Here is a 9,769-nt window from a genome sequence, read left to right on the forward strand (position 1 = left end):
CGGCCCTCTGCCCACTTCACACGAGTCCCAGAATCCAAGGTAGAAACTAAAAAGCATCTCTGCAATGTACCTTTTTGGCATCAGAGTATTCTCTTCGCTTGGCTAGTCTGTCCCTGGCCGGCAGGGCTATGTGAGGGGAACCTCTGGGCAACTTCACAGCCTGCATCCTAGACTCTGAGAGGAAATCTCTACGCTTCAGATATCCCCATCCCTAGCCCGTCACATCAGTATCAACGACCAGGCTGGTCCACAGCTCCGGCTAACAAAGCAGCGGTGGTGAAGTGAACCCAGGAAACTTTCTCACTAGCTAGACCCCCTCAGCTGGAGATGCCCAGTGTGCTGTAAATGTACCCCACAGCCTGGCAGGAGCACGGATGAGGATTGCTTCCGTCTGTGGAGACCTGGTTTCTAGTCCTGCTTGGCTCAGCCTGCTTTGCAGCCTCTACTGGTGGCAATAGCGTGTTGTGGCCTCTCCCGCACATGCATGCTGTCCCCGTTTCCCTGGGGGATGGGGGAAAGGAGAGCATGCATTGGCTTTGTTGGAATTTAGACTCATGTTAGAGAAATACATGCCAGGTCCAGGGCCGGTGCAACCACTAGGCGAACTAGGCGGCCGCCTAGGGCGCCTAGTGGTTGAGGGCACCTAAAAGCCCGCTCAGGCGAGGAGGTGGAGTGGAGGTGAGCTGGGGTGGGGGTGCGCGGGGAGGGCCGCCTGCAGTAACAGGGTGGGGCGCACAGGGAAACCGCTCCCCGCCCCAGATCACCTCCATTCTGCCTCCTCCGCTGAGCACACAGCCCCCGCTCTAATTCTCCTCCAATCGGTGCCACAAGCCTGGGACGGGACGAGAATTAGAGCGGTGCCGGCGTGCTTAGAGGAGGAGGCAGAGCGGAGGTGAGCTGGGGCGGGCTCCCCGGGTGGGGTTAGCTTCCGCGTGTGGGGGAGGCTCCCCGGATGGGGTTAGCTGCGGGGGGGTAGCTGCTGCGGGGGGGGGCTCCTCTGGTGAGGGAGGCGGGGGGCGGGGTTAGCTGGGTGTGGGGGTGGCACAAGGTGGAAGTTTCGCCTAGGGCGCGAAACTTCCTTGCACCAGTCCTGCCCAGGTCACAGTTTTCAACGTGAAAAATGTGAACTCATTGCAAGCAGGAAGGATTTGAGGCTCCCAAGGAAGCCGAGGTAGATGTTGCTCAAATCCAGAAATCCCCCACTGCTTACTCTTGTGTCACAGAGTTAGGGCCAGATCATCAGTCTTTACTCACATTAGCTTGCACTGCTGGAGAAGGACACTCACCAAGTGAGCGCCCAGGGCTGGCTGAGGGTGAAGCTGGGGTGCATGCATTGTACCAGTCTCCCCTCCCCCAGCAGAAGAGCCCCTACAGAACCATTGTAGCTGGTGTACATAGAGAAGCCACAGGGCTACTTCAAACTTAGTTGGGTCCCCTTGCTGGGGTTGGAACCCCTTGCTGGGGTTGGAACCATGAGGTTGCACTTGGGGCAGCTGGGAATTACAGCCCTCGTTTCTGAGGATGTCAGTCTCAGAGCTGGGAGAATAAATTCCATCCCTTTTTCTCTCTGCCCATGTTTCGTGGTGTTCTCAGATTTACTCTCAGAATACTTGCTCCAAGAAAAAATACCTCCCCCACTATTAAAAATTCAACCTGTTTTGATTGGGCACTCCAGTCACATGGTAGTGTTTCTCTCCTTTGATTGGACGGGGTGATTTGTAGCATCAAGTTTCCATTGCAGATGCACACGGCGTTTGCATTTCCTGCAAATGCTTCTGGCAGGAGCCTGGTTCCATGGAGCATTCATGGAAAGCAAACCCCAAAGGGATGGGAATGAAGGCCAAGCAAATGTATGTCCAAAACTGAAGGTCTTTTGCAATATTCCCCCAGCTCTAGTCACGCTGCTGTAGAAGGTGGGGTGATGCTTTGTATGGAACATCTGGGAGCCGTTCCAGAAGTATATCGATCCCTTAATGCTAGCACATCTAAGTATATAAACCAACCGATGGCCTCTCTCTAAACTGTGCTGTTTTGGTGACTTTTCCACAGGAAAACCCCTGTAGAAGAAAAATCTGAGGTGCAAGCAACGGAACCGAAGACACCTCCAGCAGAAGTCAAGACGGTCCCCAACGAAGCCACACAAACAAATGAAAATGAGAGCAAAGCATGATCAGCAACAGAAGAGAAAAAAAATGACAGAACAACTTCACCTGAGCATTTAAAACACAACACACATCTCATTCCTCTAGTGTCTTTTGCCTTTAAAAGAAAAACAGACAAAGTGAAAAAATGCATAAATGAGGATCTCTTTTTTTTTTTTTCTTTGTAGGTTTGTAGGAAGGTTCTATTTGTTGTGCACTTGCTTTTAAGGAAAAATAAAATAAGTTTTTTAAAAAAAGGTTGATCCCGCAACCAGATCAGGGCTCAATGAGCCCTGCATGTATTCAAACAAACAAGGTCACAAACATCAGTTGCAAAATGGTTAGGAAGCTCATTGGGGTGGGTGGGAAATTAACCCTGACTTTTCTTCGGTTAGCCTAGCAGAGTAAACAGTTGTACCATCAGGTACAGCCAGTACTGAATGAACAAAGTCCACAATTTATTTTTATACTTTTCAGTCGAGTTTGAAATATGTAAAGCCTCGTAAATAAGTTAACGTTTCTGTTCACTTTATATTTGTTCAGTAGGCAAAGTATCTCTCGCCCTTTGTGACTGAATCCAATCTCCAGCTTAGACAGTTATTTGGGGGGGTATTATTATTATTATTATTATTTTTAGGAAGAATGCCAAAATTGCAGCTTCGGGAATATATTTCAATTTGCAGTATTCAGACTTCTACATTTTTTTTAAATTTTATTTTAAATCTTTTTGCCAACTTTTGTTTTTTCCAGTGTTTACAATCGACAAATGTTTTTTTTTACTTTTGTTGTGTTTAAATGTACGTGTAAAATAGCTGCCTTTTTTTTAAGTAAATACAGTCTATAGATATTAGATTTACTAGCATGCTTGCTTTGCAAAGGGAGACATTTTAAAATATGGATGTTTACAATAGTTGTTTCCCCTTTATCTTTTTTAATTATTATTATTATTATAATTATTATTTCTTACTGGAGTAAGAAAAGTAACACCATTCGTTTTACTTTTGGTGGGTGGACAACTTGTCACCAACCAAGGTCTGTGTCTAGCAATGCATTTAAGTGCATTAACGTTAAGCATGGGCCTAGTTAATGGAAATACTGGTATGCTTAAAGTTAAGCATGCACTTAAGTCCTTTGCTGGGCCAGGGACCAGCTGCATAAGAGAAATATGTTCTCTGCTTTTCTTAGACATTCTCCCCTATTCCTTCCAGGAATCCTCCCTCAGCTCTGAGAAGCAAAAGGGAGTTTGTACAGTCAGGGCTGGTCTAGTCTCGGTGAATAGATGTTTGAATAAACCAGTTCCCCATTTTTAGAAAAAAAAAAAAAGGTAAATAAATACTATTTTCTTTTACCCTAGGATTTAAAAGGAAAGAGCTTGTGCACTTCAGGAAACTAGTATCTTCTTTTGGGGAGTGGAAACACTAAAAAGTCCTTTCATTCACTGGGGTGAAATTCACCAACACAAGGTGTATGCACCACATTTATGGTCTGATCCTGTAAAGATTTAACTGCGTGATTTGATGCTCACTGAGTAGTCCACTCATGCTTTACCGGATCAGGGCCTCAAAGACCTTATCCGAAGCCTCTTGACACTGATGGACAGAGTACCATTGACTTCATTGGCCTTTGGATCATAGCTGTAGTGTTCAAAATGAGGCTGATGTGGTGCATAAGCTTTGCACAGGGGTGAACTTTGCTCTTACGGCAGCATCAGTGACAACTGCTATTTGGAATCGTAAAAAAACTGCAAATTTTGGGTGAGAAAAAGAGCAAATGAGGGGTGGGGCAGAGGAGGCAGAGAGGGTGGTTGGGGGAAGACCAGCCTTTGTATAGAAATTTTCCCCCTTTTTTTGGTTTTTATTTTGTTTTTAATTTTTTGTTTTGTTTTCCATTCTACTTTAGATCTGCCAGCTTGTGCACTGTGGGCGCGTGAGTATTTTAGTGTGAAACGTGGTTTTTGTCATAGTATTGAAATAATGAAAATAAAAAAAAAAAACTTCAACATAGTTTGGATGTGGAAGGTGTAGCGGATAGTTCAGATAAAAAAAATTATTCAGGAAAATAAATAAAGAGAATAAGTCTTATAAGGAACAGAAGCCTTTAAACGAGAAACAAACCAAGCTGAGTATAGCATACGTTCCTTTGTGCTATGGTAATGAAGAAATGAAAGAAGATTTTGGGTGGGGAGACTGCAGTTTGGCTCAGCTACATTGAACCACTCTCTTCAGTGTACTCTTATAATGACGCAGTCTTTAACAGTGGCATCGCTAGATTATAATTTCAAACTGTGAAAAATAATGGTCTTGTCATTTGCTAAATGTGGGGGTTTTTTTGCATTTTTTTTTCTCAGCTCCTGGGGATGGAAATGGAGGCTATCCGTGTGTGTGTATCTCTGTACACATGCACATGCACACTCACACAACGCCCATCCTTAACATGCCACTAGGATGGATGGATGTTTGATTAAACATCCTGGACCAAATCTGACCCTTGCTTATCCCCATCGGAGCAGCATGGGTGTAACTGGGGGGAAGATTTGGCCCATGGTCCCTAAGAAAACATTTTTTTAAGAGATGGATTGATCAAATGTGGCATGAAAGGCCACCGTGGCTTCTAGAGAGGAAGAGTCCACATAGCCATGGGGGAATTGATGAGTTGGAAGAGAGAGTGTGTACCTCAGTTCATAATGATTACCAAGAGAATCTGTTAATCATTCGTGTGAAGTTGTTGATGGCTTTGACTTGCTTTGCCAACTATATTCTATACCTCATAAGTTATTACCCCTTGAGAGCTGAGCAGCTGTTATGAGGCAAATACTGCACAATCCTAATGATTAGATACAAATCCATTGACACTGGTCAAGGTCTGTTTGATAAGTACTTGGACTTGTGATATGGATACCTAAATTGGCATTTGTCTCGAATAGGAAACCAATTCAGAGCCGGATCCAAAGCCCATCCAAGTCAATAAGAAAGACTCCCGTTGACTTCCGTGGGCTTTGAATTGAGACTCATGAAGTGGACATCATTTCTAGATATCAGCAAATGCTGTGTTTACTGGACTAGTTGTCAAATCCATTCTGCCCTTTTTCAAAACTGATCTGAGATTTCTCAACCATCAGTACTTGCGTATGAACTCTTAAAAGCATTTTTATACTTCTCCATAACCAGAGAATGTCATTTTAATTTAGAAATATTCCACTTTTCTGAACTAAAATAGTTTAGTTTTCATTATTTTTTTAAATCTTTGAAGAGGGACCAACCTGACACCGTTTACATTGTATATATTTATATATGTGTTGTTGCCATACATATATATTTATATAGCCACCGAGACTGATCAACTTCTGGTAGTGGAGTGATTGCATTTCATGTTGCACCATACATACAATACCAAGACAACAGCACATCCAATTGTTCAGCTTTTAGACTGGAGTTTTATTTTCACACTTTTATATGGAGCCTTCGGACCCCAGGTTTTCGCAATAGGCTGTTTTGATAGTGGTTCTCAGACCCTCCATTGACATCCCTACCCAGCATTCCCTACTTTTGGGGGCCTTCTATCTTGTTATAAAAAAAACAAAAAACTTTTTACCAAGTGAAACATTGATACCACCTTTATTTCCATTCTCACCGGTGTAAATACTGATACTAACGGAGAATTTTGACTTTGCATTCTGTCAGAATACTTGTGTTCAAATAAAAATTACAAAAAAAAAAAAAAAAAAGCGCCCACTTCTTAAGTCTAAACTTTTTGTTGCCCGGTGCGTCGTGTGTCCAAACATAGGCCCATGAGATCCTTCCTAGTGCTTAATATTTGATCCTTCAAGGGGTTCAGGCACCAACCTCTGTTGTTACTAGCACAGTGGTGACAATAGGGACTGTGAGTTCCGGTTAAAAGAGGTATCATCTTGATAGTGGAGTGGAGACTGAGTAAATGGATCACTCGATGATTCCCTGTTCTGTTCATTCCCTCTGAAGTACCTGGCCTTTGCCACTGTCAGAAGGTCAGATACTGGGCTAGATGGAACTTTGGTCTGATCCAGTATGTTCATTAGCGGAGAAGGATTTGGATCTGTACCATGTGAGAGGTGATACTTGTGGGATGGACTCTCCCAAGACCAGCTGTTGTTCCAATTTCTCACCTTTGCTGGAGGCTCTTCTTCCACCTCATAGACCGCTTGGTAAAACACTCAAGCCCAGTCACAGAGGAGAATAGTTTTAAGGTTGGTTCTTTTCAGCCCCTAATTCTGTCCCCAAGACATTTAACATGGAAATGCTCATGATAGGTTTGGCTTTAGAGTGAGCTGGAAAGGTCGTGAGCCAGTTCACCAACCATGCCCATACCTGGCTAGGTGTATGTTTTAAACAGCATCCTGAGTCACAAACCAGCATTTCCCAGGTGTGGGGTCTGTAATTCGCTGTGTCTGTTAATGATGGAGAATGCAGCCCTGTCACGCAGAATCTTCCCATTTGCTTTCCTATGGGTAAAGTTAACTCTGCTCTTCTACATCTCATTTCTCAGAACAGCTCCAATGAGCAGCAACTGGGAGTCCTTTGCCGACCGTGTTTCCTATGGCAATCGTGCTATAATTTACCTTGCCAAAAGTGTTTCTACTCATGCATTAGATGCAGCTAACTACATGTAATTCAATCCCCAGATTTGATCTCCAGGGACACGGGGGTCAGAGGGATTAGAACTCTGATTTGTATTCGTACCTGGGTGCACAAATTGTGCACAAAGAGAAATACAATAGGCAAGAGTCTGATCTGACTCTGCTTATTAATGCATCAGAATATCCCTTTCTCCTCTGTTTGCTTCCTTAAAGTTTGCTTTGATATTTCACACTGCAACCTGCAGGGAGGCCGTTACCCTATAGATCGCAAAGGTTGGCAGCACGATGGTTGTTTTGATGGAGATATTTTGATTGGTTCCATGTTCACTGCAGGTGATGCGGCCAAACAGTGTCCTGGCAATGACCCAGAGGAAAACAGTCCCTCACAGCTGCAGCCAGACTCAGTGACAAGGCAGCTTGTGAAACGACGACTACTTCCCAGGCTCCTTGCACTTTGTACGTCTGGATTGCGTCCCAGCCTGCAGCAATATTGACTTATTTCACTGGTCATTTTGATTTAATAGTGAATTAAAACTGCGTGTGAGGAAAGACATGCAACATACAATGAAGCCACCGGTCGGGATTTTAAAAATGGAGGCCTGAAAGACCATATTTAGGCACCTGAATCAGTGGGCAGATTTTCCAAAGTTCCAAGTCCCCAGCAGTCCCTGCTGGCTGGAATTTCCAATTTTCACCGATATGATTGATAAGCATAAGGCTCCTTGACTTGGACCTTGTGCTCGTAACTCACCTCGGGGGTTTTGAAAATCCCACATTGATTTTAGTGGGAGCCATCTGAAAATCAGGCTGCTTAATTTAAGTGCCTAAAGATGTAATTCGGAGCCTGGTTTTAGGCTCCCATTTAAAACAAAATAATCTCAGAATGAGTCGTAACAATCTGCTTTCCATCTGTGGAGAGCCATTTCCCCCACAAACCCAGCTCAGGGTGCGACAATTTGTGCTGAAGAAAACTCTTGTATTCATATTTTACCAGCTATTATCACCCCGATGAGTTCCTCTTCCTGGGTGTTACACTACAGCATGAATTCCAGCTAACCCCAGGGTTACTAGGGAAATAGCCTGACAGGCATGAACGCATTCTACATAGGAACTGATGAGTCAGGCATCCAGTGAAGAGCCATGAGGACCTAGATGTGGCCATGTAGTGAATGGCGTACAGTGTTTTTTTATTACGAAAAAACTCCCTATTATGTAAGCAGTATCTCGCTAGCAGCCACATAGCATCAGAATGCAGACATGTGGGAGGAAATACCACTGAAGGATCCTGTAGAGCGTAATCGATGGGGGGGGGGGTCAAACACTTTAAAGATATGGACAAATTGGAGAGAGTCCAGCGGAGGGCAATGAAAATTATTAGGGGGCTGGAGCACATGACTTACAAAGAGAGGCTGAGAGAACTGGGCTTGTTTAGTCTGCAGAAGAGAAGAGTGAGGGGGGATTTGATAGCAGCTTTCAACTACCTGAAGGGGGGTTCCAAAGAGGATGGAGCTAGGCTGTTCTCAGTGGTGGCAGATGACAGAACAAGGAGCAATGGTCTCAAGTTGCAGTGGGGAAGGTCTAGGTTGGATATTAGGAAACACTATTTCACTAGGAGGGTGGTGAAGCACTGGAATGCGTTACCTAGGGAGGTGGTGGAATCTCCATCCTTAGAGGTTTTTAAGGCCCGGCTTGACAAAGCCCTGGCTGGGATGATTTAGTTGGGAATTGGTCCTACTTTGAGCAGGGGCTTGGACTAGATGATCTCCTGAGGTCCCTTCCAACCCTAATCTATGATTCTATGGAGGTCACTCAGCTTGGATAGCCTAGACCTCATTTGATGACTGCAGCGGTGTCGCAATGGATTTTCATTATATTATACATCCTGTTCTGTGCTAGCTCCTAGGTATTCACCCGTGTCCACTTGCAGTCAAGAATGAGATTATCACGTTGGATCATTTGATTTATTGTTCCCCTTCCCACCCCAAGAATATGTGGGACCAGCTTCATTCTAATTTCAGGGAGCCATCACTCTGCCGCTGCTTCAAAATCATGCCCATGATGCAGAGTCATCTGCCTTCCAGAGCCCTTGGTTTAAGAACTGCAAAGACTCCAGGGAGGCATGGGCAGCCCCCAGTTTATTAACCACAGGAGAAAACCACATACAAAAAAGGAGCCAGGCGCAAACCAGGTTCCTTTACGAGATGCCTGCTCCTGAAGTCAATGACATAACCGCCCACCTCTGTCCATTGACTTCACTGGTGCAGATTGATGCCCTAGGAGGGGCCCTGTTAGTGCTGTCATTTCTTTTGCTCCTAGACTGATTTCCCTTTGCTAATCCTTTCATTTATACTCTGGGGATGGGTCCCAGCCCAGCATGCTCTTAAAGGGAGAGCACCCTATTGCAATACCATTCCTTTATCTGTTTGTTAGTGGGGAAAACTGATACTTGCTATGCTACCAATGCTCCACTTTTAACGAGGACACCCAGTAAACTGACAGCACTGCACAGCTGACCATGATGGCTAGTGACATCATGCAGTTGCTACCCTGGCATCCCCTTGCCCAACTGCTTTAGGAGAGGGCAAAGGCTGGCAATGCTCAGGAAGTTGTTTTTTTTCCAAGGGAAATTTTGGATGACAAAATGTTTTTCTTTGTTATTTTCACTGAAATTTTCTTCCAAATTTGGGTCATTTTGTCAAAAATTGCTCAAACTGTAATGTTTTTGTTTTGTTTTTTTTGGTTTGGTTTGGTTTTTTTTTGGCCATGGGGAGCCAGGGGGGTGTTTTCTTCACGGAAAGCCCAACATTTTCAACAAACAAGATTTTTTGGGCAAAAGTTTCCACTGCAGCGAAAAAGTCATTTTCAGTTAGAAAAAAAAAATTGTTTAGACTAACCCCCAAACTCTAGCAAGGACATTTGAACAGATAAGCCAACAATTCTCTTTCATAAGTAAATCTCTGATGATGTCATGTTCCTGCTAGCCAGCAAGAGCAGGTATTTCCCCAGCCATGACGCT

The 9,769-nt window shown here is 44.3% G+C and overlaps 1 protein-coding gene across 12 annotated transcripts in view; it reads left to right on the forward strand.

Moving 5' to 3' along the window:
• Window positions 1-3,509, forward strand: part of NCAM1 (neural cell adhesion molecule 1) — a 245,299-nt gene extending 241,790 nt beyond the window's left edge. For all 12 annotated transcript variants that reach the window (XM_005291361.5, XM_024109043.3, XM_065570601.1 and 9 more), the window contains one exon: window positions 2,050-3,509. In XM_005291361.5, the coding sequence (XP_005291418.2) occupies window positions 2,050-2,170 (121 nt within the window). In that variant the 3' untranslated portion in view covers window positions 2,171-3,509. The remainder of the gene's footprint in view (window positions 1-2,049) is intronic.
• Window positions 3,510-9,769: the final 6,260 nt, after the last annotated feature.

This window comes from Chrysemys picta, chromosome 16 (genome assembly GCF_011386835.1).
Source record: "Chrysemys picta bellii isolate R12L10 chromosome 16, ASM1138683v2, whole genome shotgun sequence".
NCBI classification, from domain to species: Eukaryota; Metazoa; Chordata; order Testudines; family Emydidae; genus Chrysemys; species Chrysemys picta.